This window comes from Nyctibius grandis, chromosome 6, assembly GCF_013368605.1.
Source record: "Nyctibius grandis isolate bNycGra1 chromosome 6, bNycGra1.pri, whole genome shotgun sequence".
NCBI classification, from domain to species: Eukaryota; Metazoa; Chordata; class Aves; order Nyctibiiformes; family Nyctibiidae; genus Nyctibius; species Nyctibius grandis.
This window is the reverse complement of record NC_090663.1, coordinates 6742003-6769826: the sequence shown is the minus strand read 5'-3', so window position 1 is coordinate 6769826 and position 27824 is coordinate 6742003. Positions and strand designations below refer to the sequence as shown.

The 27824-nt window shown below is 41.4% G+C and overlaps 1 protein-coding gene across 7 annotated transcripts; it reads right to left on the bottom strand.

Moving 5' to 3' along the window:
• On the bottom strand, positions 1–27824 carry ST3GAL5 (ST3 beta-galactoside alpha-2,3-sialyltransferase 5). Of its 7 annotated transcripts, none has more exons than XM_068403062.1 (8): positions 27735–27824; positions 22266–22445; positions 14942–15053; positions 13093–13207; positions 8354–8697; positions 6772–6958; positions 3962–4120; positions 1–2717 (listed from the first exon to the last, which is right to left on the bottom strand). In XM_068403062.1, exons 3-8 carry the CDS (start codon positions 15049–15051, stop codon positions 2454–2456), a joined length of 1179 nt encoding a protein of 392 aa, XP_068259163.1. In that variant the 5' UTR covers positions 15052–15053; positions 22266–22445; positions 27735–27824; the 3' UTR covers positions 1–2453. The 7 variants fall into 7 exon arrangements, with proteins under 7 accessions (XP_068259163.1, XP_068259164.1, XP_068259159.1 ...); XM_068403063.1 differs by having other exon boundaries at positions 27701–27765; XM_068403058.1 differs by lacking the exon at positions 22266–22445 and having other exon boundaries at positions 27681–27821.

Sequence of the window (27824 nt, the reverse complement as noted above, 5' to 3'; positions counted from 1 at the left end):
TAAGTAGGAAGTGGTTTCATCAGTTTATTGCTTTTAGCAACCTGAACTTTGTTGCCATTTCAGGGATGGCTGAGTCTGTGCAGGCATATTCAATGCAGTACACACTACCACGGAGAACAATGTTTTATCACAAGCCATAAAACTGGTGGGAAAACAATCTAATCCTACATCAACATAATTTCAGAATTTGACAGTAAATACAGCATCTCCAAAAAGCAATTGGCATTTACATTAAACAACTGATTATTTTTAAGTTACTGAGTACAACAAACTGGTGAGGACCATGTGGCTCTGAAACACGTACTTTCAGTGTATTCAGAATGTCCTCCCAACACACACGTTCTGAAATCTTCCGAAATTTCACTAATACGAAATGAAATGAAGGTACTTTGCTTCCAGTTTAAATACCAGGAGAAAATAATTAGCACATTTTAATATATTAACTAAAAGACTATCTGTATAAAACTCTTCACATATGAAATATTTAAATTAAACATATAATTATTATACTTACAAGAAAAACATAGACTAGAAATGTATTGCTAGTACAGAAATTAATGTGTTTCACAGAGGAGGAGAAGTTAGATTAATATTATTGCTATAAACACAAACAGCATCAAAGACAACAATCTGACGTTCAAATCTGCTCACCACCCACAACTGGCTTTCAAGGACACGCAGGTAGATGGGACTTACGAAGATGAGGTCCACAACGTTCTTCAGAGTTATGCTTTATGATCTGATGTCATTTTATTGCCTTTACTATAACGGCCAGAATCAGTCTGCTGCTCCTGCGTTCTAACATTAGCATTCAGTAGACCTTCTCTCCATGTGGAAAAAAAAAACCACTCAAAAAAAAAAAAACCAACCCACACTCAACCACCTTAATCTTGCTTTCCCACATTAGAATTTTGAAAATTTAAAACTACAACTACATTCACATTTAGCCCATAACAAAAAAAAAAGTGGGCATGTTCACCATGTGGAAAGTCCATGACCATGAACAGTGTTTCTAGGCCAACCTTTGATCAATTTGCTAACAAACTTTTGTTCCCAAATAAAGCGTTTTTCACATACTGTAGATTGAGTAATGACACTACTCAGTGCAAACACAGTCATAACTACAAGGCTACTAGTTACAAAATGAAAATGAACACCACAACCCGCTTGCAGATCTGCACAGTCCAGTTTCTTTGCAATACACTGATTTCCAGTCACAAGAACATATGTCTATAGCTTTTTTTTTTTTTAAGCACACTGCTTTCAGCGGTTCCCTAGCTTGCCTCTAGATCATACTACCTTCTCAGAGTGATTTTCTTCTTAACTTATACACACTCACCCAAGTGCTGACTTAAAAGTTGATCCGGGAAAACCAATAACTCTACCTCTCCCTTCAATTAAATAGTCAACACTAGAGTTCATAAGGGTTATCATCATTGTAAACTATTAAGGTTACGACATGGGTAATTAATAACTTAAGGATCATAAAGTAAACCAATGGAAATTTTAACCTAGTCATAGATTCTATTATTGCTAAATGGAAGATTTATACAAACCAGGGTTTTATAGAATCAGCAAGTCTCAAGTCACCCAGAAAAAAAAAGAAAACCGGCAGATTTTGTATTAATGCCACTTCTTTAATTGGGGTAGCTGAACTCTGCTGCAAATCAACTAGTTAGAAACATTTATCTGGGTCTTAAGGAATGGAAATGACAAAAGATCTGATTTAGGTGAAAGTCTCCTACTGGCTAAATCCTCTTACAGTGGGCCCTGAGCCCAAACATGCCTCACGATAAAGCAGGATTCTAACCTAATACATTAATGCATCAATGTGTTCAGTATCAATCACGAATGCCAAAGTACTTACTATTCAGTTGTTCCCACAACAGCTACTTTTCCCTTCACCTCCACTCCTACATTCCTCCTCCACCCGCACAAAAAAAATTAGCACAAAACCAAAAGAATATAAATATTCGAGGGGGAAACACAACGCTCAAGTTGCAAGAAATGAAAGCCCTAAGAAGCATACACCTTTCTTTTCATGGCATGCATGAAAAGGAGTCATACACCAAGAACTGGATTGACAAAGACAGTAGTTCAGTGGAAAATCTTGTATGCTGTCAGACCACTCAGGTTAGCATTGTGCGTACCATATACATCTGAGAACAAAAACACTGCTTTTCTTCATAGAACTTAAAACATTAAATATTTTAAATGGATCTCTTTCAACTCCAAGTTGTATTTACATAGTTATCCACAAAAATGTGCAAAGTAAAATCTGACATCAAAATAAATTTAAAAGTCCAACAAATTGAACCTGACATTAAAACAGGCAGCAGAGATTTCACATCCATTTTATACACACTTTAAAGAACTACTTATGATGGTGAGAAGGTTGTTCGAGCTGAACCTCTAGAAATTTGACAAATCCAAACCACGTCGCCCATCAGTCACTAGCTGTCTTTGCCGCAGAATTCACAATGTATCCCACCAGTGAGGTCTTTGACAACTTTTTCTTTGATCAGTTTTTGCAGGAATTTTGTTTCGCTTGTCACATTGTGCATCGTTTGTCCGTTCATGGCAGCCATGCAGAGGTTGTTGTAATAGTGCAAAGGTGTGCTGGGCTGAGCGAGGTCGTACCCAAACCCTGCTAAGCTCACTTCATCGCATAAATGTGTGGCCAGAACAACTGCCGTGACGCCAATTGTAGGTACGTTCTAAAAAGGGGGAAAAATGAAGCCTGCTGAATTCAAACATAGTCTTTGCCTGTTTTTATAAACAGTTCACAAAATTTAATGGCTTTGTCTATTCCCTCTCCTCACTTAAAACTGAAATCAATTACAACTAAAACTAAAAGTCAACTAAATGACCAAGTAAACTAAAAACTTTAGGGCCAAATACTATGACAACTTGAGTATTTGCCTGTAACAAGACGTTTGGCTGTCAACAATTTTTTTTTCTGTGAAGGCAAGATGCCCTATTACTATGTAGTTAAACTACAAGTGAACCCTCGCTCCAAACACTCAAACAACTCCTGACACCCAGTTAAACTTGACACTTCTTGGTGTACGCTCACTTCATTCTTGAGCAACAGGCTCTCTAACAGCATTCTTCAGAATCTGACTTTTCACTGAACAACCCATGCAGAAGGCAAGTATACTGCAATACAACTAAAAGATACATAGCTGGGTATGTTACATTATTTTTATAAATAAATGTGAGAAGATCCTTCAAACCTTTATGTAATAATGCTACCATTAAATGCTTTCACACAAAAGGTAAAAAGATGATGGTTATTAAGTATTTTTCATAGTTTAAGAGAACTAGCAACATCCAGTTTCTCAAACAAGTAATTAAAATAACAAAAATGCAGTGTAAAATTAACTGGGCAGTTCATCACTCCATCCTATTGCTGGAGCAAAGGACACAGAGGGAGGATATATCTGTCAGTTGCTATTGAGCACACTGACATACCTAGCAGTTCCAGCTGCTGGAAGGTTGCTTTATGCTGGCCTGGTTTCCATACTCTCTCTGCCTTCCCTGCAGCTGGAGACACATCTGTCTATAGCTGATTGCTGGTTTGACTTAACAAGGCTGCTCTTAACACACTTAGTTGTGACACACTAATGTGTGTCTTTAATATTTCACTCACACATCATTGTGACTGGTGTTAACACTGTACTGGAATGAATTTATGTCTTGCTGCATCTGAATGCTTTGTAAAACAGGCCATTTCATGTCAGCATGAACAGGCATAATACCTCATCCAAAAAGGTGAGCTGAAATCCTACTTTGATTTTACACAAGAAAATACAGGAGTCTTTTGAGAGCACATTGATGTCCTTATTGAGACCAGCTCTGAAACTGCACAGAGAAACTATATTGAAGGAAGAGCCCAAAACTTTTTTCAGTTTCTTATTTTACTTTGTATTTTATAGTCTTCTAAAAGGAAACTTCTTACCTTATCCCAACCCCAGAATTTTGATCGAGGTTCAGGGTACTGTAGAATGTCCAAAGCTGTCTCTTTGATGATGACTGGATTCAGAATCCGAAACTGCTTTGACGTAAAAGGAATTTTCTCAGCGACCTCCTTCCAAAAGAAGAGTCGCACCCACAAAGGCTAAGAGAAAGAAAAAAACGTTTAGCAAAGGCAGACTCTGAGCTTGCAATGTGTGTGGCAGACGCAGTACACAAGTTATAGAATTCATCAGTGATTCTGAGAAATTCAGGTATCAGTTTACAGCTAAGGTAGTTTCAGGAACATCAATGTACAGCTCAAGTGGCTGACCCAAAAAGAGGAAAAACCTTGAAAGTATTTGGAATTGCAGAGAGGATGGCAGAGGGAAAAGTTGTTTATTCTGAATATTTGACTGCACTTTGTGTTTAATCAGTCAACATATCCACCAGCACCTCCAGGTTCTTTGGACCTTCCCCTGCACAACTGAGCAGGCAGCAGTATTTAAAGAAATGAGAAAAGGAACCACCGTTTTCCACGAACATTAACCAGGCATACTGAAGCAAGCACTGGATTTAAAACAATTTCGCTCAGGCTTTGAAGTGAACAGCTGTTGTTTGACAGCATCCACCTAGTGACAAATGCAACACTTCAGAAGAGGATTTACACAAGACTCAGCAAGCTAGGTTCTGATCTCATGCCACTTGCAGTCAATTAGATGCATGCTAATGGAAAAAACAATATTAAGTCAGGCCCATTTTAACAATCTTTCCGTATAATGGGTAACACTAAGCAAATAATAAACTGATATAGCTGCAACATAGACCTGTATTTTTTAAACAGGCTTTAAGGTACAACTCTACAGCAGCTTAAACTGATCAAATCTAGGTTGCGATGGTCCCATCTTCCCACCCATGCTCTGAACCAGTTTACTAAAGTACCAGCATCTACCCAGAGAGCTGATCCAACTGAAAGCCTAGTATTTGAAAGCAGAACTATGTTTTCAGTTCACAGAATCACAGAGTGGTTGAGGTTGGAAGGGGCCTCTGGAGGTCATCTGGTCCAGTCCCCCTTGCTCAAGCAGGGACATCTAGAGCCGGTTGCCCAGGACCATGTCCAGATGGCTTTTGAATACCTCCAAGGATGAAGACTCCAAAACCTCCCTGGGCAACCTGCGCCAGTCCTCTGTCACCCTCGCAGTCAAAAAGTGTTTCCTGATGTTTCAGTTTGTGTGTGTTGCCTCTGGTCCTGTCACTGGGCTGGCCTGGCTCCATCCTCTTTGCACCCTCCCCTCAGTGATTTATGTACATTAGTAAGATTTTCCCCTGAGCCTTCTCTTCTCTAGGCTAAACAGTCCCAGCTATCTCAGCCTTTCCTCACAGGAGAGATGCTCCAGTCTCTTAAGCATCTTCGTGGCCCTTCAGTGGACTCTCTCCAGTATGCCCACTCCCAGATCAGTTCCCAAAACTGGCTCTCTGCACCAGCAAAAACACCAGAGCAAGGAAGAAGGTGGCAATGAGCAGACCTGCTCCTAAGCCATGCAAAACAAGAAAAGGTACCCTTTTCATAAAGCACATACTTCAGTCTTGTAACTCACTAACAGAGGATGTTGCAGATGCCAAAAAGCAATCCCTCTTTCAATCCCCCCAAGACAAATTTTAATACAGAAAGCCATCCTTGTACTAGTCATTCTTCAAAACCAAACCTTAAAACATGAAATAGCCAGATAGCTTGTAAAACAAGTAACTTAAGGATTCAACGCAAGTTAGAAAGCTGCTGGTCACCAAAATTACCACACTGTTGCAGGGAGGTCAAGACCAACATTGTCTTGCCCCTGGTAAAAAAAAAAACAAAAAACAAACAAACAAACAAAAAAAAACAGGGAGCAGTTGTTCTTAAATTTGTGCAAATTCATGCATTCAGGAAAATCTCCCCTCTACAAAACATACTCAGATTATTCAAAACAAGGCAATATCCCTGCACACACTCTCTGGACTGAAGTAGTAGCAGACAGTCATTGTCAGTATTAAATAGACCTTCCATGTGCTCTCATGTTCTAAAAAAATCACAGAATTAAGAAGGTAACTTGGAGTACCTAAACTAGTATGTATCAAACCATTAAAAAAACTTGACAGGCTTTCTTCTAAATCTCTCTCAATAATTCAGACCACTTGTTTTCTATCTGTGGTCAGAAAAAAATAGCTACTGGTTTCCAAATTGCAGAAATTACCTGCCTGCAAACCAAAAAGGCTGAAAATCACCAATTTAAAGAGAATGTGGAAACATGGTACCTTTCTATCAGTTCCTTAGGAATCTCTGCACTTCTTTAAATATTCAGTGAGAAATAAAGGACCTCTTAATTTTGGAGCCACAGACAAATGTGAACTAACAACTGTGATGCTTCAATTACACATTAACTGCATGTATACCTATGGCAGCAGCACAGACTTTAGCCGTTAAAAAAAAATGGACTGGCATCCAGAAATCTCATTTCTGTTTCAGGCTCTGCAGACTTGAACAAGTCACTTAAACCTAATGTGAAATGAATTCCACTTTAGTAAACACTTGATATGTCATGTAGCTTGGTGCAAGCCTCCAATATCTGCAGAAAAAAACAGTGTTACTGTCAGCATGGGGCTTCAACATGAATGCTGGTACCAACTGTAACTAGGAGACAGAGCTAAAAAACCCACAAAGTTACGTAAAAGATCCTCCGTATAATAAAACAGGAATTAACAGATCAGGCAGCTTCTTAAGCACTAGAAAATAAAAACCAAACAAAAATCACAGGTACATAACACTGCCACATTACATACCAAGGTTTCGTTTTTTACTATTGCTTGAAGCCAGTTGAAATCAACACTTTTAAACAGAACAGCCACAAACAAGCTAGCAGGAGGATACTCGTGCTCAGAAAGGGGGGCTCCTTCCGGGTAAGTCATCCGTATAGTAGTTTTGTTACCAACGTGATCTGTGTATCCTTGAACTGGTGCATCATTTAACCTAAAAAAAAAAAAAAAAAACCACAATGGAGAGAACCTGTATTTAATATGCATGGGTTACAATTTCATTAAAACATCAGACACTAAGCAAAGAACTTTTATTTGGCCCACAGAGCAGAGAAGAGCGTTTTCTCAGTATCTCCGTGTTCCTCACCGCACACACTCATCTGTCCCTTATCTTTGATAGGAAGCCAATTCTATTTCTGGATTAACTGGCACAAGTGCAAAACTTCAACAAGAAAAGCTTGAATAGAAAAGTAACTTGAAACAGCATTGCAGAATTTCACATTCATTGCCTTCTGCCAACTCAGAGAGGCTCAAAAGAGGAAGGGAAAGAAAACACACAGGAAGTTGCCTGCATTATCTTTTTTATGTATATATATACATACACACACATATATACACACACACAAGTACCACACACAGAAAGGCATTCAAATTATCCCCTCAATGCAATGTAATGCATCCTGTGGGTTTACATCATTCCAGCTCACCAAAAATTTCAGATGCTAGCACACTGCTGACAAGAACAGCATCATCCAGCTCCATCAGTTGTCCAGAACAGTGTAAGTCCAACAAACTTTTCTATATCAACAGAAAAGTCACCTTCACCCTGCCAGCCCCAATTTCAGAGAAGAGTCAATGCAAGTCTTCCGCCCCTCCACATGCTAACAGGTTTGTTTACCTTTGTGTAAGAGATATTGACTCACTGTATCAAGTCTTCCCTTTTTCAGAGGAGCAAGTCTTAGTTTACAAAGCAACTTGGGAAAATGCTTGTACTAAATTTATTTGTGACTTTACATGATTCAAAATACAAGGAAGGAGAGTTCAAACAGAAACGTTCAGAAGGCACGAATACAGGGTGTGTATTCATTTAATTCAGACATTAGATAACACGAGTAATCATAGAAAGCATGCACTGGTCTTGTAAAGATAAGGAAAGATAAGCATGCTATACAGTGTGTAAGCAAACGCTTCACTGAAACACCAATTAACTTTTATTGTGTTTGAAATAGCTGTTATAAAAAAAAAAAATCCTTCCAATAAGCATCCCAACTAACCAAGGGGAAAAAGGCAGAGGTGAGTCCTAAAGCCCACCTCTGACAGCTTAAACATATGAATGGATAAAACCAGGATTGCCTACCTGCCTATGACTTCACTAGTTTCTATCTGAAGTCCACAAATAATTACACTGAATTCCTGTCTTGGAACATGACAACTTATTTTGCTCCTAAGACTTCAAATTGCATCAAGTCACAAGTAAATTTCTCAAAAGCACTTTCAGAAACAGTCTTATAAGTTGCATAAACATTGGAGATACTTTCCCCTTAAAAAACAAAGTTGGCTCATAAAGTAAAGCTGAAGTAGCTGGAATCCTTAAACAGAAAATACATACCTTATAACAATATCAAATTGATTCAGTAAGTGACCTAGCTCTGATCCATGCAGAATTCCACCACTGCCGACAACAACACAACGCTTACAGTGTTTTGACTTTAAATCTTCTGGTAAATCATGCTCAGGTAAGAGTTCAAGGAGATTTTTAAGCTTATCAAAAAACTTGTGAAATCCAAAAGGAGGTTCATATTTAAATAAAGCTTCATCTTCATTTATATTTTTTCTTATGAAGGGAGATATGTCCATGCTGTATTTCTCTGCAAACAACTTCCCCATTTCTTTCTTCACATAAGAAGGCCGGCATTGCTCCTGCAATGCAGCGCTGGCATACTGTTGTGCTCTCTAAAACAAAACATACATGATTTCAGCTAGGAAAGCTTCAGGAACATACAAAGCCCTCTTAATGCAACCCACCAGCTGACTGCTGGCAGTTTAGCAAGCACAGGGGTTCATAAAGAAAGCTTAAGCATGGCAATACACAACATTTTAAAGCATTCGCTCAAATGCAGATACTAACCAGTGCAGGGTGAAAACCTGCAAAGGAACATTTATCCATCCAATCGCTTAAATCTGGATAGGAGCTTTTCTAAAGAATAAATTAGGCTACTAAAAGAGAGAACTGAAAATGAGCCATTTGAGAACATTTGTACTGTTACTTACAAAAACAAATTAAAAAATCTAGACATACTTCTACCCATCTAATTCAGCAGCAAGCCACGAAGCGGAATTGCGTGACCTGAGTTCTGCCTGTGGTAGGATTTTACCAGAGACACGTCCACTGGGTACAAGTTCTGTGAAATGGCATGCTGGACTTTCTTACTTATCAAAATGAAGTGACACCTCTTCCAGAAGTATTGCTAAAGTGGTATTATAGAATCATAGAATTGTTTTGGTTGGAAAGGACCTTTACGATCATCGAGTCCAACCATTAACCTAACAAACACTGCCAAGTCCACCACTAAACCATGTCCCTCAGCACTACATCTGCTCGTCTTTTAAATACCTCCAGGGATGGTGACTCCACCACTGCCCCGGGCAGCCTGTTCCAATGCTTGATAACACTTTCCGTGAAGAAATTTTTCCCAATATCCAACCTAAACCTCCCCTGGTGCAACTTGAGGCCATTTCCTCTTGTCCTATCGCTTGTTACCTGGGAGAAGAGACCAACACCCTCCTCGCTACAACCTCCTTTCAGGTACTTGTAGACAGCAATAAGGTCTCCCCTGAGTCTCCTTTTCTCCAGGCTAAACAACCCCAGTTCCCTCAGCCGCTCCTCATCAGACTTGTTCTCCAGACCCTTCACCAGCTTAGTATTGCTAATGACGAAAACATAACTTTAAAAGGAATGCAAGGTGGAGGTGTTTCAGGTCTTCTTTCAAAGACTAGTCACCAAAATAAAAGACTACAGTTCCATAATGCATATAAAGATTAAGCTGTCAGATAAAACTACACATTGATCCATCTCATTAAAAAAAAAACAACCCACTATTCATGTACATCTTTTAGAAATCTGTAGTGGCAAGTTGGTATCTGATACAAGGAAGGACAGAAATAGCAAAGGTATTATTTTTATCAGTTAAAATAACATCTTTTTGCATGTTCTCTTCCCTGACACAGCTCTGCTGAGCTTTCCTCCACCATAATAAAAAAAAAAAATTGTGAGCAAACACGGGAGTCAGAGTCAAGATTCAAATCTAGTGCTACCTCAGTTCCCCTTCTGTACTGTTAAGGAAAGGGAAGTGTGTATCTGGGTGCACAAGGAGGGAAGTTGTGCTGCTTTGATTTTATATTTTTTTTAAACAAGATTGTTCTACAGAACTGCCTCTGCCACCATTACAAACTTCTATGCAAGTCTGGGCATAAACACCACACTTTTCCTGGCCAAAGCACGACTGAGCAACTTCATGCTGTACTTTGCCAGCAAAAGTCCGTGCATGTTTGGAAGAGCCTCATTTTTAAGGCTGACAGTTGTGCATCCTATCAGTAAAAATTAATGATGCCAATAACTTGACAACTGCCCCAAACAGTTTGCAATCAGCTACTACCTAACTAGACACAGAGCAATGATATTTCCTCATCCTGCATCTAACACAAACAAAATCATAGATTTGTTTTGGTTGGAAAGGACCTTTATGATCATCGAGTCCAACCGTTAACCCAGCACTGCCAAGTCCACCACTAAACCATGTCCCTAAGCACCACATCTACTCGTCTTTTAAATACCTCCAGGGATGGTGACTCCACCACTTCCCTAGGCAGCCTGTTCCAATGCTTGATAACACTTTCTGTGAAGAAATTTTTCCTGATATCCAATCTAAACCTCCCCTGGTGCAACTTCAGGCCATCTCCTCTCATCCTATTGCTTGTTACTTTGGAGAAGAGACCAACACCCACCTCACTACAACCTCCTTTCAGGTACTTGTAGACAGCGATAAGGTCTCCCCTGAGTCTCCTTTTCTCCAGGCTAAACAACCCCAGTTCCCTCAGCCGCTCCTCATAAGACTTGTACTCTAGAAACGAATCATGAGACAGCAATAAACAGTCCATGCAGTCTTCAGGTTTGCTTGGCTTAAGGTGGTGGTTGTTTGGAAGCAATAATATGTTATTGAGAACAGAAATAAGTCAAATAAGAGAAAAAGGGGAGGCAAAGAGGCTCAGAAGGGGAAAAATATGCACTGAAAAAGGTGGGAGGTGGGGGAGGATGCACATGCAGTGATGCTAAGATGAGACTTAAATCAGGGCTTCTGCTCTAAGTTGTGTCTTAGAATTGAGACACTCAAAGACAGAAATGTAACAACTCTAAGCCAAGGTAAGTACTGTTACAAAGAGCAAACAGGTTAAGTAGCAAAGGCAGAGAAATGTCAGCAAGAATTAAGAGAAAGCTTTATTGGTGTCTGTTACACCAGCTTAAAAGCCACATGCAAAACTGTAGTTGAAGTAAGTAGCTGCCGCCTTAAATAACTGAACCAAGAGCTACTCCCTCCTGCACATCTGCCCCATGATCACAAACAAATCTGAGCAACTACAAGGCAAAGCAGACTGGGGAACTGGCTTAGGTAAAAATAAACATTTGGTTTAACGTGTTGTGTTTGGGCAGGGTAGTTTTGTTGGTTTTTTTTTTTTAATGAGTTACTTTTCATTTGCATCAGTTTTCTGATCACTGGTGTCATCTGCACTGACACAATAGTACGATGACGCATTGTGGAGTGACTACTGGGGGTAAGTTACTGAAACTAATTACTGGAGGCACACTTATTGAGAGTAAGGAAGTAAAGTTATATCCACATCCTATAGAACTAAGAAAGCATCCAGGATGGAACGTGGTTGGCATGTAAGGAATCTGCTCTGTGATGGTTCCCCAGGCAACCTGGCCTGCATTCTCAGATGTTCAGCACCAGGGGAGCTTGGTGTGCTAACTCAGAGAAGGGAGGGTGGAACGGTATGGAGATAACCATGGCCAGGCTCTGTGCTAACAAGGCAGGTACGGGAACTCGATGGTACCTCGTAGCAGATAAATCACACAGCTACTGTCAAATGAGAGATAATACCCCATTCTACCAAGAATGCTGGTCACTGAGCCAGCAATTGTGGTGAAATCGTGTCCTGTGGATGAACTTTGCTCATTATAATCTCATTATAATACCAAAACACACCTCCATCCCAAAAGCTACCCGCCTCCCTCTCCCCCTGAGCATGCTCTCTGAATTTTTCTTAGCCTATACCTTTAAATCGAAGTGAGGGAATTTTGCACCAATCAATAATAAAGGTATGCATGACTACAGTCACTCAAGCTCCACCTAAACTTAGGAAAACAGTATAAAGAATCCTTAAGAAAGCAGCAAGGTGGGGAAGATACCATCACTGAGAAGTCAGGGAGACATCACTACGGACTTCTGGGAGCAGTCGACGGGCAGAACCTCTCTTCCCCACCCAAAGGGATGCCTTTGGGTAAGATTCATACACTTGGTTTTACCAGGTGCTTCCCCAGGAAACTTAGACATCAAGCTTGTAATTGTATTAATAGTGCTATATGGTCATCCTGCACCATATACATGTTCATAGGTACCTAAGCGTGCTTTACAGACAGTGTATTCCTCACCGGCAACCTAAAAGAATCTGTATCTGTTGCTTGAATAAATTACCTTAACTGTGGAACTGGTCACGAGGATTTTATTTCGATGGACGTGCCCAGATTCATGGCATAATCTGGAACCGTGTTAGTTCATCGACCACGACTGGGCCCTGCACTATTAGTGCATCTGGACCTGTGTTAGTTCAACATATCAGCTGTTGACTGATAGGCCAAAATCGGCACTATTTTCAGCCAAAATTTAAGATGTCACATTGGGCATCACTCAGAGGCTAAACTCAGCCACCCCCAGCCCCTCTAACATCTGAGACAAGCTGGAATGCAAGGGGGTTTAGCTTCTGCCAAATTAGCCCTGCTACACACAACACACCTTAAACACAACACATGTCCATTTCAAATGTTATTCTTAACAGTCACAGTTATCTCATTTTACCCTTAAAAATCCAGTTTCTCTGCGCACTTCTGTTGCCAGTCCACAAGAACAAAAAACAGAAGTTCTACAGCATGAAATGAAGCAAAATATATTTTCCCCTCACAGAATAATTTCAGCATTCTAGTTCTTTGTTATAGACCCTTATAACTCTTATATTGTCAATTAGTAACTTTTTTTTAAGCCAAATTAAAAAAAAAAGCCAAAAAATACCAACCCTTACACGATCGAGGTCCACATATGGCATTTTTGTTCTGTCACATTCTTCAGGGCCAAAACGTAATTTGAGGATATAAAGGAAGCACCCTCCAACCACAAACAGTGCAAGAAGTCTAAAAACAAACAGGAGGGTATAGGGGAAGGAGAGAGAGGGGGGAAAAAAATCATCTTTTTTTCCAGCCATCCATCAACTGTTAAATAAGTATTTTTAAACAAATTTAAGACAGTTGAAGAACTTCAGGTGAATACTTGCATTTTATTCAAATCAAGAAAAACTATTACTTTGTTCCCTGCAAGTCTTTATCGACTCTTCAGAACTATCTGCAGGGAAGTATGAACATACACAGATGCTTTGATAAGGAAAATGGTGCCTATTGAGACTCTGATTCATGCAGTTCTATGCCTGCATCATCTACTTTAAATGCATCTCTGATGGATCAAACAGCTCTCCTCACAAAGAAACCAAAAGTGACTTGTTTTCCTACTTTAAAGGGCAACTCTATTTTGACATATCTATTTTCATGCAAGTTAAAAAAAGGATGGAACTTCTAATTGCAAGATTTTGGGCCAATGGCCACCATTCTCAAGCAAAACTTTCAACTCACTGGCAGGCTAGAACACAGAGTTTAGATGCTCAGGTTTATCTTGAGAAGCCTAATTTAATTATTTACTTTAAAATTGAGTAATATAGCCTATCCGTACCTTTGATCTACTCATTTCTCATTCCTAAGGAATCTCACTGTTGATCTCCAAATATTCACTTGACTTGCTTCATGTCTAAACCAATTTGCAAAAATTACAGCATCATTTGGTTCGAATTGTGGTTGTTGTTCAAGTATGTAGTTTGAGCTTTATTACTGATTTTCATTTCCTATGTTTTCTTAAGTCCTGGACATTTGTTTAAATGCCTTAAAAAAAAAAAAAATCTTTCAAGTTAATACAGGTTTCCAAGATTTTTTTTTAAAAAGCTTGTACTATATTGGCTAATAGATGCAATCCTGGCACTTAATTAGCAGTATGTGCTGCTAATAAGGTGGCCACTGGAAAAGCAGCACTGTTCTCACATCTGATGTAACTAAATTAAATTTTGCACGGATAGAGGGTCTAAAACCTCTATTAGCATGTTAGGCTGCAACCCCTGGAAACTGGCTGACTGGCAGAAATGGGATTCACAGCAGATGAATGAGGCTGGTTTTCTCCCACAGAGGTTTATCAAGTATCTCTAGATTGAGTTGGGGCTGCACCATTCAGGTGCTCAAAACACCAGTGGATATAAAAGTCTGGCTTTGGGTTTTTTAACCATTAAGACCTAAAAATTCATATGGCAGAGAGGCATCACAGTAGTGAGCTTTTTTGGTCTAAAATATGGTTCTGGATGTACACTAGCACACACTCATTAATTCCAGTTTGATGTTAAACTAAAACTAATGGAGTAATGAAGATTTTGTGATGTAGCATTCTAGAAGTCTTCATAAACAGATTAACTATGAGGGGACACCTCCCCAAAATACCCACTAAACATCCACTGCCCTTCTATTTCTTCAATTAGCAGACTGTACAAAAGCCTCAACATTGTTACTTATCTGGATACAAAAAAGGTTAGAAATACTTGTGAGTGAAGTACTGGGATCTCATATCGCCTTGGGAAAACAGGCACTACTATAAGAGTGCCCAGGTTCCTCAAAGTGTTTTAGGTGCCCCAGGGAACACTGTGTGCCTAACCCTCCATTCAGTTCCTGTGGCAATCTCATCCCTTCATTTTTGCATCCTTTTTGTAACTGCCCAGGCTAGGGGGAGAGCAACTGACCTCTATTATTGCTGTGACAGTGACACTTACTTGCGAGTACCTTTTAAAAACCAGCTTGGTCTTCTCATCTTCATGTGCAGCCACCTTATACCATTGCACAGGAGGTGAACAATCACTTTTCAGCTTCACAGAGTTATTGTCACTCCGCATTGCTGTAAAAAAGAAAGAAAAATATTATCATAACGTTTTCTGAATGGAAAAAAGTTCAGGGTACATCCAATGACTGCTAACCTACTTTATTTCCCAGAGAAGACTGTGGTTCTTGGTTATCGTGTCAGGAATACTGAATCGCTCCTGACCTCCTCGTGATCAAGAACATACTCATTTCAGATGCACTGCCAGGACACGATTCTAACAATACGAACATGTTGCCAGGTATAGGTCTTTGCATTCTTCATAAGCCAGAGGTCTAATAACTGCAACTACATCAGTTACTGTCAAACACCTCTGTTTGATCTTGGTCAAACACCATTTCGTTTGAGCAATTATTAGCCTCCAGACAGGAAAAGAATCTCACAGTATTCTCAGGGTGTTTAGGATCTCTGAATCAAAGTGCAAGTACTACACTACCCTGATCCCATCCTCAAAACCGGAGCTCACATCTCAAACCAACTCCCTGATTTCCCTGAGGTTAAGCAAACCTGTCTCATCGTCGGTCTGAATCTACTGCTGACCACTTCAGAAGCCCCAACAACATGGTCAGCAACTTCAACAGCAAACACCAAAGAGGGTGTGCAGGAAATTTTGCCCAGCACACAGCAGTACCAGGAGGCTGCCAGCAGAAGGGCAATTTCTGTGCACAGCAGCAGCTCCCCTCCAAGGAACGCTGTGAACCCAGCAGGAGCACACAGTGCTCCCTCACAGATGGGCATGTCACTGATCATTAGCTAACGAGAAGCAATCTCGCTGCTTACTGTTTGTAAGCTCCCATGAGCTTCTATCAGCATGCTTCAATTCTGATTTTGGAAAGAAACATGCAGGCTGGCACACCAACTTCTCACAGACTGCTCCCATTAACCAAAGATGTCAGCAAACAAGGAAACGCCACGCAAAGCCTACCCATAGGAGCCTGCAGGTTTTGCCCTGAAAGGAGAAGGGATACAGGCAAGGGTTTTTCCTGCCTTACCAACCTCCTGAAGCAGCACTCCCTGTGATCAGCCAACCATGGAAGGGTGCAGCCTGATCCTCCACAATGGGGGATTTCAGCCCTACTCCTTCCCTTTGATCTCAGTGCTTAACCCCCTCTGCTCTCCACTGCAAAGATGTTCATGCTCTTCTGTTCTCTTGCCAAGAGTTCTGTCACAAGGACTTTTAAAAAAAGCAGGGCTAAGGGAAGGCTTTTATCTAGGAATGATTTTCCACATTTTTTTCTGCTCCACCTCCTTTTATTTTATAGGGCAATATGACCCATTTGAACTAGCCTGTATCACCACTTCAAAACGCTGGACAAACAACTGATGTTCTTAAACACCAGGATGAAGGAGCTGACAAGATAGAAGCATCCCCTCCAGATCTGAAATCCAGCCCACTGCAGTTTCAGGGATATCTAATTCAGAAGATGATACAAAGTCTCTCTCCCTTTGCACAGCCACACATCCTTTCTCAGTAACAAATTTGGTATACGTGGTAGAAGGTGAAAAGCCACAAACCACCGTGAGACAGGGTGGGACAAGGAGAGAGGACGATTACCACCAGCATCTTAAGTCCTTTGAAGAACAGACAACGTTTAAGTGATGCTTTCTAGACTCTCCCACAAGTGGTTATAATCCACAAAACGGAGCAAGGCAAAAAAAAAACAAAAAAAAAGCCTAATGGTTTTTGCCACCAGCAAACTTCACCACTTAACTCAAACATAGGTAACTTGGTAATCACAATACTGCTAAGAACCTCAAATTACCCACCTGTAGCTGTATTTATTAATTGCACAGACCGTCACACCCGTTTATAGGCCTTTGTCACAAAGCAGCAACACCTTAAACAATGCCTTTTAGCAGATCTGAAAGCACTGTACAAATCGAGGTCAGTACCGTTAAGCCCGTCTTGGAACAGGGTAAACTGAGACCCAAGAGGTAAGTGACACCCTAAGGTCCCCCACAACGGTGGCAGTTAAGCTGGAAACCAAATCCAGTTTCGGCCTCCCACACAACCTGTCAGGACACAAGACAGCAGGTCACAGGGAACCTGACAAGCCTTACAAGCTCATCATTTTCTCAGAGTAACACCTTGTCTTTACCAGCTGCATCCATACCGCTGAATAAAAACAGCGCTGAGGAGCAAAACTGGTTGTTGACACCTGTGGCATTACAAGAGTTAAACGGAGCTCCGATGGAAAGCACCTACCCTGGTGGGAGGATGACCTTGGGAGCAATAGATAAAGAGAAGCTGAGCTAGTGTTTAAGCTTAAGTCTGCACGGAGCTTGGCTGAAAGGGTCCAGCTGGTTTTGATGGCCTGTTTGCACATGTGGGATGGGAAGGCCTGAGTGGTTGGGAAGGTACTGAAGGTGTGTATGAAAGGTGGGTGTGCCCCAGAATAAACGTCTCAGTCTCTGCTTGCTGACATGATTTGGAGTCCATGCCGTTAGTTGCCACAGACACCACCACCCCAGTCATCCGCATTACAAGTCCATTTTGCTCTCAGCTAAGATTTGCAGCAAATCAGTTGAGCCCACATGGGTAAAGGCCTAGTGCGCATCAGCAAAAGTTGTTACAAAGCCCATACCCTAGTGCCAGTTATGGATCACCAAGCTGAACTGCTCTACCTTGAGATGTCCAGTGCTAACACAGCAGGATTTGCACATCACCTTATATTCCAGGCATGACACATGTCCTTCCTGCCATACTAGGCAGACAAGACAACTAAGCACCCCTCATCATTACCTGGGACCCTCTACCTTCATACCAACACATCTTGGAGATGACAGGTATCCATAGAGATCATGCTGCCAACACACACAGGGAGCAGTCCCAGTTCACGGAGCCTGCCAGCATGGTCATGCGAGGTACGTGAAACGAGCGGTGATTAGAGGACGCTGCGGAGCTGAAGAGGAGAGCATGAACAAGGCCTGCAGACCACATGGAAACTCCAGGATTGCTCCACATACAACAGAGAATACCAACAGCCAGAGCACCTCGGAGGAGACTGGCTCAGATGAGCACAAACTAGGGGCACTCAGCACTGTCCGGTAAAAGTGAAGGGGATCGCTCCCCAATATGGATTGCTTACTGCATGGACATGATCACTGAACGCTGCATATGCCTCAGCTACAACATATAACAAAACAATAATTACATCTGTCAGTTCCACACATCTCAATATACATGGCTGAGGAGTAGTACAAAATGGAAATTCTCTTTTTTTAAAAAGAAAAATGGCTGAAGAGAAAGCGGGAAACAAGCTTCAGCCATTTTCAATAGAGAACAATGCAGGTAATAATTCGCTCTCAGGTAAACAACACAAAGAGGTAACTTGATCACAATCCATAGGAACCTGGATCAGAATGGATTCTGCACAAAAGAATCAGACTAGGCATCAGAGGATCCTGCTGCCAGGAAATCACCGCCACACCAAGTGACATCGTGAGGTCTGGCCGTGGTACTGGTTAACATTTACAAGGGAACACACTCCAGATTAAGCACATATTTTCCAGCAGTTTGAATCAAATCCATAAAGTTTTATAGCTTGAATTACAAGGGTAAGGTCAAAGCCTCACTGCCTTTGCTTTGTTCAAAGCAGGTTTTCATTTCTTTGCAAATTAGTCTTTCCTATTCTACGACCCAAGTTCTATTGTAATTTGACAGAAACACTTATGAAAGACTGCTCAGTGTATACAAAATGTTTTATTGCCCAATGGCACTAACATACTCCTGGAATCATCCTGCGGTGCGGAATGACGGGGCCAATCTACTCTGCTGTACAAATCATTGAAGAGCAGTGCTCTGCAAACTGCACGCTTTTAATCATTTCCAAGGGTGAGGATTTCCTACTACAGAACTGTATGCAGAGATCCTACAGCAGATGCGCTTTTCACGAAGCCTTTCAAAACAAAGAAAAGGGAGGGCTGCAAGAGATCTGAAAGATGGAGAAGAACCTGAAGAGGTGGAGAGTGATGAAGACTGAAAGGGATTAACAAGGAATGCAAGACTGCAATAAAAGAGTGCTATCAGAAAGTCTTCCCTGCCTCTGAGCAAAATCATTTCCAGTCATCCCCAAACAGTTGCTTCACTCATCCTGGATGTGCAAAAAGGAAGAAAACACAGAGAATTTAATGAATCATCTCAGCACATCCTTTCTGAGTTCAACTCTTAGGATGCTCAATGGTTTTAATTTGTTTATATAACTGAAATCATGTCAGTTTTCATTTCACTTGCAACAGTTTACTTCAGGTTGACTTTTGTCAGTTCCGTTTACTTCAGATGATTCCTTTCTCCATCAAGTCAATATATATGGACAGACAGATATAGCAAGCCAAAATACATCTGTCCAGCTCAGCATTTTTTAAAAATTACTCAGGGTTTGATCCTGCACTCTTGTCTAAATCAATAAGCAGCCTTCCACTGGATGGAATGGCGTAAGAGTGCTCAAAAGAGCAAGGTCAGCAGTAACAAGTACCTGAGAGCGCACGTTTCCCACAGTCTTCCTGACATTCACAACAAAAAAATCTATGCATTTACAGAGAGAACCATGGCAGTCAAGAAACCAAGCACCAAAGACAAGCTGCACCTATAGCATCCAGATTTTGTTGTTTGCATACAACCACCACTGCCAAACACCAGGACACCCTTTCAGCAAGGGGCAGTGCTACATTTGTTTTGGGAGCTGTAAATGCTAATATCTCAATTCACATACAAAAGATGTCTCAGTAGTAATGCTGTATTACAATCACATTTTGTGCTGACATTTCCATAGCTACTCACTGTAGTGGTAATTAGTGAAGACTCAAGGGACTTAAATTTGCTTTTCATCTACTGAATTTAAGTGATCTGTGTAAAGCTGTTGCAAAAGCTAAATTGTCCATCAGTAGGAAAACACTCCAAAGCTTTTTGTGGTGTTATTCTTTTCACCATAATTTACTTTTGTCTCATTGTTATTCTTAAGTAGACAAAATTTCCACACTTGGAATATTTCAGAAGCAATTAGTTTAAGTCTTCAGGCTGTCTTTTTATGTGGGAATGCTAAAAACTAAAAAGTGTCAAGTTGTACATGACCACTGCCACACCCTGAAAAAATGTGCTTGGTTAGGTACAGCACCTGGATTTACCCAAAGACAAGGACTCTCAGCCCCCATTGTCTGAGTGCCAACAGTGCTACCAGGCATGGAGACAGGACCAGCCCAGCCCACATGTACTTACATGCCTCACCACCCTCTCAATAAGCCCCTAGAACCATAACCCCACACAGGGGACGTTTCCACTTATCTCCTTCACCCTACCAATTCAAGCACATTCCCACCTCCCCACACACCGAGAGTCCAGTTAACAGCCTCCACGGCCGAGCTCAGCATTTTACGTGAGCAGGTACCATTCCAAAATAACTGCCTGGGCAGACAGGGACCAGAGAGCCACAGAGGAAGCACCAGCACGGACAGTTACGGTCGGTCAGTAACTCTTCATGCAGAAGCTTATCCCCCACATCTATGCGAGTACCTGCGTGTGGGCTGTTATCTGCAATCTTCAGCTCTACAGGTTCTTACTCGAGTCCATGGGGAAGCTACCCTAGGCAAGCCACTGCTGAAAGCCCAACAGGACAAGAGGCAGTATAGCAGCTAACACAACATCTTGGACTACACCTGAAGCTTCTAGGAGTTGAAAATACAAATTAACTTGCCCTCTCGCAGTACCACCAGAAGCAGTAGAAACAGTCAGCTTTACAAGTCACCTGCAAGACAGTCCATCTCAAAGCCTTGCTGCACAATGCAGCCTTTGAAGTTCATGTAACAAGATCAAGAAGCTTGCAGTGTAAAGCCCACAGCAACTGAAACCTGAAAGTCAAACCTATAAAAAGGAATTGCTAATCAAGAGCAATAGAGCTCAAGCAGGCAGTGAAACAGAAAGTAAAACACCCCAAAACACCTGCTCTTTTCATGCCCCCTCCTCTAAATCAGATACACACAAATTACTTATGAAACATACTTTCAAAACCAGTAAATGATAAAATGAAAGCTACTTGGTTTTGAGGAACATTTATGTCTCAAAATGAAGGGTGAAGTTAAAAGGCAGAGATGTTTTCACATGGAAAAACTTGAGTAAGACACTCTTTATTGAGATGATGTGCACGTTATCAGCGATGAATTCTCCATTAACTTCCTGTTCCGAAGCTTTTTAAAATAACAAAAAAAACCGCACAGATATACTGCAAAACTTTATGCAAGGAGTTAGAAGAGTACATTTAAGAAAACTTAAACCCATTAAAGATTGTTTCTGGGACACATTTGGGGAAAACAGATAACACAAATTAAGCAACAACTACAACACTAATGTCTGTGCTTACTTGCAAGAGTTGTGCCCATAAAAAGATGACACATTTTAATCTACCCTCATTATTGACCAAATAGATGAGATATTAATTTTCATTAAAGCTTTCAAGACTGATATATTTGTCTAGAATGTTATTAAGTTATGTAACAACAAGAAAAATAGCTTGGTAAAATGTATAGTTAGGATTAATTTTGTTTGCTTCTGCAGTACTGAATTCCATAGAGATCAAACATAAGGGCTGAGATGTAAAAAAATGGTTAATTAGGTGGTAGTTTTCATGGGGTTTTGTGGGGTTTTTTTTTAAACATGTAAAAAATGTTTAAAAGCAATCTGTTACGCAGAGCCTCTCAGCTGAAGAAACCTAAGAATATGAAAAATTTAACTTCTTTATCTTTTTAAGAAAGTCATAAGAAAACCTCATTCAGAAATCAGTATAAAACGCTCCCAGTTCCCTCCCACATCTTCAAAACCTGTTCAATTCTCTTTAATGGGCAAAACAGTCTTGATTTGGTGAATTCTTAAATAATATAATTTATTGCCAATGAATACAACTTCTAATCATCAATTCTAATATTGAGACAAAGAAAACAAACGATTTAACCCATGAGTAAACACCTTTCCTTCGCCACAGGCTAAACTTAAGCCAAACACTTCTTCTCCCTTTTTTGTCTCAATTTCCCTTATTCTTGCCACAGGTTACACAGAGCCTGTCCCAACTCCTTTGGGGAGGCAACAGGCAGTGCAGGAGCTTGGGGTCATGTGCATAATGGTTTCTGTCTGCAGCTCCTCTGTGATTCTCACCAGGTTTCTTCTGCTCCTCTGTGAATAGAATAGCATAGTTTGGATTGGAAGGGACCTTTAAAGGTCATCTAGTCTTCTCACCAGCTTACCTGCTCTGGCATAGGTGGCCCCCAAGTCCCCGAGGTCTGTCCCCTCCTCTGGGACTCTCCCTCCCAAGCCTCCTGATCAACTCATGGTATCTTCAGATCCTTCCTACGCTTTCAAACTTCATCATCTCTTCATTGGAAACAATAAGCCATAATGAAATAAATTTGGAAATAACCTCTACCCTGTTTAAAAAAATCATAACAAACATTTTTTAAGTCAACAGTGGATTTAGCCCTGTTCCAATAATATTCAGGAAGAAAAATGATAATACAAAGAATAAAAAAGCTGAAGCAAAGGACAGTTATTTGTGCAACCCATTATACACAGAGGACTCTGTGGTTGCAAGTGTTGTACAGTCAAACTGCTACCTTACAATTGCAATGGAGTAGAGGTATTTTTATCCATCCAAAATACTGATTATTTCTTAAATACAAAAACAATTTGGAAACATTCTCTCGTGACTTAAAGAATTTGTTATTAAAAAAACAATCAACCTGGAACAACATACGATCATCCTCTAGCAAGAGGCACTCCAGAAACCACAGCACAGTGAAGGACTGCCTCACTTTCCAATGACTTCTGCAGAAGTGAATCCAAATTTTTAAGCCAAATTTTAAACAAAAGTTTAACAGACCAGAAAAATACTTGAAAAGCTGCCCAGATGTTTAAAATCTATACAAGGAAAGTAAAAAGTCTTTGAATGGGCTCATTTGCCCTTAGTGACAAAATACTCAGGAAAAAGTGGGGAAAGAAGAACAGACGAGTTATTCCAAAGGAACTGTTTCTGATTGGAATATCTCTCTCTGTAACAGAACAAACACTGAAATACCTTCTTTAAGACTCTTGTTCAATGGTGCATGACAAAAACCCCTTAAAAACAAATGCATGGGAAAAAATCCAGAGATAGTAAAGATTTGAAGCAGACTTATCAGGGACATGCTGAGGCATGAGAGACTCTTGCATTATAATCTGTAGCAACATATTAACTGTTGGATATTTACCTTCAAATAATCCTCTGATCATCATCCTACCACCTCCTAGCAGAAACAGTCACAAGACATGAAGACAGCAGCCTAGGAGCTGCTGCAGATTAGAGACTGACAGCTTCTTGCTGGAGGAAAAACTGGAACTAAAGTTAAAAATTAGAGACCTCTGTCAATTATTTCTTCTATTGCAACTATATAAAACCCACAGTAAAGTTGGTATTTTAACATATTTAGATATTTGATAAACTTTCTTTGAATATTATCTCCTTAGCACCTATTACTATTGAATGAAAAAAAGCATTTGACGGACATGCCTTTTCTGATGGACAGTAGTGTCTGTTTTTTTCGCTAATTTAATAAAGCCAACAGTAATAATACATCCTTGATGACAGAAATAAGTTCAGCCTACAATATGGTTATAAGCACCTGCAACAGGACATTGATTACATTACTGTATAATGTGTCTTACAAAATGAACTTTGACTTTTTAATGAGACAATAAAAAGTAAAACCCAATGTCTGCACAAACTGCAATTCATTTGGTCAAGATCTGTCTTCTCAGAAAACCGGAATGTAATGCTGAATCCTGCAGGCCTGGGTGCAACTGGCAAAAAGCGAAATGAGCAGCAAATGAAAATTTCAGAGCAGTTCACAGACACTCTCGAAAGCACTGACAGGATTGCAGGTGAAAATTATTTTGCCTGGAGCCACAAATACCAGCAAGAAGCAATAGTACCTTAGAGGCATCATCATTTTTCTCTCCTTGCCTTATGATGCTCTGCTTGTATTTTCTTCTAATTGTTTAATGGCTCATGCCTACATCCTCTTTGCAACATCAACCATCAATTAACTCATGAAATCATTACTAACCTTACATTATTGTGTCTATTTGCCCAGTCTTTTCCTTCAGGAAGGATACACATAGCTAGGCTACAACTTGCTCTTAACCTTGGGTCATCCAGATTGAACACAAAAAACCTGGTTCTAGCTTAAATCTAGCCCAATTATCAGCTTAGAGATATTCAGAGTGTAACATCATCACTTCCTTTCCGCAGCATTCACAGGAAGCTTTTTCGATATTAATAGTGCCTGCTAAAATAATGTTACAGGCAAAGAGCTCTTAGTGGGGTTCTGAATGACAGTTCAACGTTCAAAACAGGGATCACCCTCTTCATTTCACTTGTGCCTCAGCACCCTCTTCTCTAGTCAAGCTTTTCTAAGCTTTTCTCTGAAACCTCTTTCAGGTGCTCTAAAGTGAGGAACAGTAAAACTCCATAATGCATAAACACAAGCAATATCAAGAATATGTGCTTCAACACTTAAGAGGGCAGCTGATGCTTTGCGACAGATGAAAACAGTATCTGAGTTTGGAATTTTTCTGATTCTTAAATGAGCCATAGAAAGTCAGTGTTCCAGCCAAGCAGGAAGAAACAGGTGAGTTAAAGCATTGCTGTTGTGAGCAGTGTGGTATTAAAAAGATAAATTTATTTCTTGCAGAGGAAACTTTTGAGCCCCTCGCCTGTTTTTAAGGGCAAACTCCAGTTTTCCCTTCTATGTTACTTGTGTAAGAAACAGTGGTCTGCCTGCTCGGGGTGTTCAGATCTTGAGGTCAGCCACTCCTCTCAGCATCTGCTGAAGCCAGCAGGAAGAACGAATTGCAGCGTAACAGCAGGCAGCAGCTGCTCAGAACCCCTTCCTAAGCACATCTCACACACTCCTTTCCGCAGCACATCCTTCTCCCCAGGCCCACAGACTCTGCACACGTGGAAGCACTGCTCCGCTCCAGTACTTTGAGGAAGTCACACCAGCCAGGAGCGGATGAAGAGAGCACAGTTATCAGCACATCACTCACCACCGGCTGGGTGAGTTCATCTAGCACAAGTGGAAGATATTTCTGAGTCCCTGCAAGGAAGCCAAAACAAATTAGGTCTTTCCCCTTACATGGGAAGTTTGAGGAATAAATCTTCCCTAAAAGAAATGGTCGAAAAAGACAGGGCATAGCATTCATCTTTACTGGGCTAAGGAAACATGCCAGCAGACTTACACAGCCAAGACGTTTCATATTACATCTGAATTATGCAGCAGAATAGCACCGAACAACTGGTAATTATGGAACAATGTTAATAGCACAGCAGCACTTTTACCACAGTATCATCTAACATTCCAAGAGATCATGGTAAAAATCACACTTGAGCCTACAGAAGCAAAAGAGAAGATGCCAAAAGCCTCCCATGAAGAAGAGGCTTAAAAGAAAATTGCAATATAGCAAAGAATGTTGCTGGAACCAGTTTTAGTGCTTAACTTCTGAATTCAAGACTTCAGGACCTAACAGGCTGCAGAGAGAGCTGGTGGGATGGGTGAAGGAAGAGCTGCTCCCAAGGGGAACGGAGAGCTCCGCTGGTCTAGCTCCAGAAAACAGGTTGAGAGTTTGTCCTTAAATACACCAAACATGTAAACACCAAAGCTGAAAGCAAACAATTCAAATAAAAGGACAATGTTAGCACACAGGAAAAAGTGGTCATAAATAAATATGGACTACGAGCAAAAGATTCCTGAACAGCAAAGGAATAGCCTTCCCATAAGAGGAAAGGAAAATAACAGCCTACACAAGTTCTCAGAAAGTCCTTAATAATTTATGAATGACCTTATGAGAGAGAGTTGCCTGTAACAGGGGAGACTCCACCATGACCCAGAAGTCCTGTGTCCGAATTACCATTGTGTGGTTTTGAAGAGTCAGGTGCGCCTGCTGCAGATGCTTTAATCTGTTGTATTTGACTAAGTTTCATTCAGACTCACTTCTAATTTGAAAATTACTCCATGACAAGTTTGAAGCATTGGCTGGGTCTTCTTCAGTGATTTCGCCTTTATCAAAACTCAAGACCTACTTAAGTTTTCCAGGCTCTCTTATCTAAACAAAATAACCTGCCCTCCAAACAGCCTAACTCCACAGCAATCTTGGCACATTCCGCATCTGTCACCTAAACTGATGTATGTAAAGCAAACAAAATTAAACATTTTTAGCCCGTTTTCCTCAGTGAAAGGAAGCTTCTGCTATCACACTTTGTCTTCCTGCATCCTGCCCCTAACTGCCTGTCAATCATTTGGCCAATTTAATCAAACTCTACGGAAGGGAGGATGCTGAATCCCAAGAAGTTCCAGGAAATCAGAGGCAGGAAGAGCCCATTTCTCATCAGCCCTGAGGAAGCTATCAACGCACCAAAGTGCTTGCGTGCACTAACTCTCCAGCTGCATTTTGACCTTTCAGTGAAATTCCCTGTGTTTGCTGCCTCTTGTCCAGCTAGCAGAGGGCTTGGGAGACAGCTCAAGGTTTCCTGCTGCATGATCTAGGAGGCAGATAGTAACCTTGCTGCAGCAAAACAGATGGAATAACACAGTCTGCAGGAAAACTGCGCACCAATTCCAAACTGCATCTGTACAATCCCATCATAAGCTGCGTTTAAAAACATGTATCCACTTTAGAAACATAAAGAGCATTTATCTCAACACGTTTTCTTTAGAAATGTAAGAAACATGCATCTTTCTTTATTCTTTTACTCAGTTCTGAGACAAAACCAGCCATTTACCACAGGAAAGCTGTTTACCTCCTTTAATTTTATGAACATTTCCCATGCATTTCCATAACCAAAGAGAGCTGCAAAACAAGTCTCTCTCCTCCATCAGCCTTATATTTTGATCTTATCTAGTGAGAAAAAAAAATAAAAAGAAACCAGCTCAGCACAAGACTCTCTTTTTCCTGAGTAGTGCTGAAGAAAATCAGAAGAGTTTGGCAGCAATGGCAGAAGTCATTTCTGTTTTGCATTCGCATCGCTCCCTGACAGGAAAAGACAAAATCATCCACAAAAAGGCTATCGCAACTGGCAGACAAGCACAACCCTATACATTTTATTTCAGAAGGACAACTCGAGTCAGTCCCAGCTACATCCCTCGCCCTCCCGGGAGAGGCCCAAGACAGACCTGACTTCCATCACCCATCTGCTCAAGAACTCGCAGCTGCCAACTCACCGCCCGGAGACCTCCCCGGCCCGGCGTCTCCTCGCCTTCCCCGGGAGACACCTCAAAGCACAGGCGCTGGCGGGCACATCCCGAACACCTCGGCCCCACATCGCAGCGGGGCGGACATCGCGGCCTGGCCCGGGTCACCCCGCTGGCCTCCGGGCACCCCCGGCCCGCTGAGGGAGCGCTACAGGAACACCCCCGGGACCCATCACCCCCTCAAAAAAAACACCCCCAAACGTTGGTGCCTTCACGCCTCAGCGGCACCTCAGACCCTTTTTAGCAGCGACAGAGGCCCCCGGGGCGCTTCTGAGGGCAAAGCCCCCTCAGCACCACCACACCCCCCTCAGCACCCCGGCTCCGCACACCCGCAGGCCCCGCGCCGCCGCACCGGCCTCCCCCCCTCCCCCAAATTACCCCAAACCGCCGCCTCGTACCCGCGGGACAGCGTTTCTCCGCCAGCCCGCCTACCTGCGCTGGTCCGGGTCCGGGCGCCTCGCCTCCGCATCGGGGCGGGGGCGGGCGGCCCGGCCCCGCCGCAGGTAACGGCTCCGCGGGAGC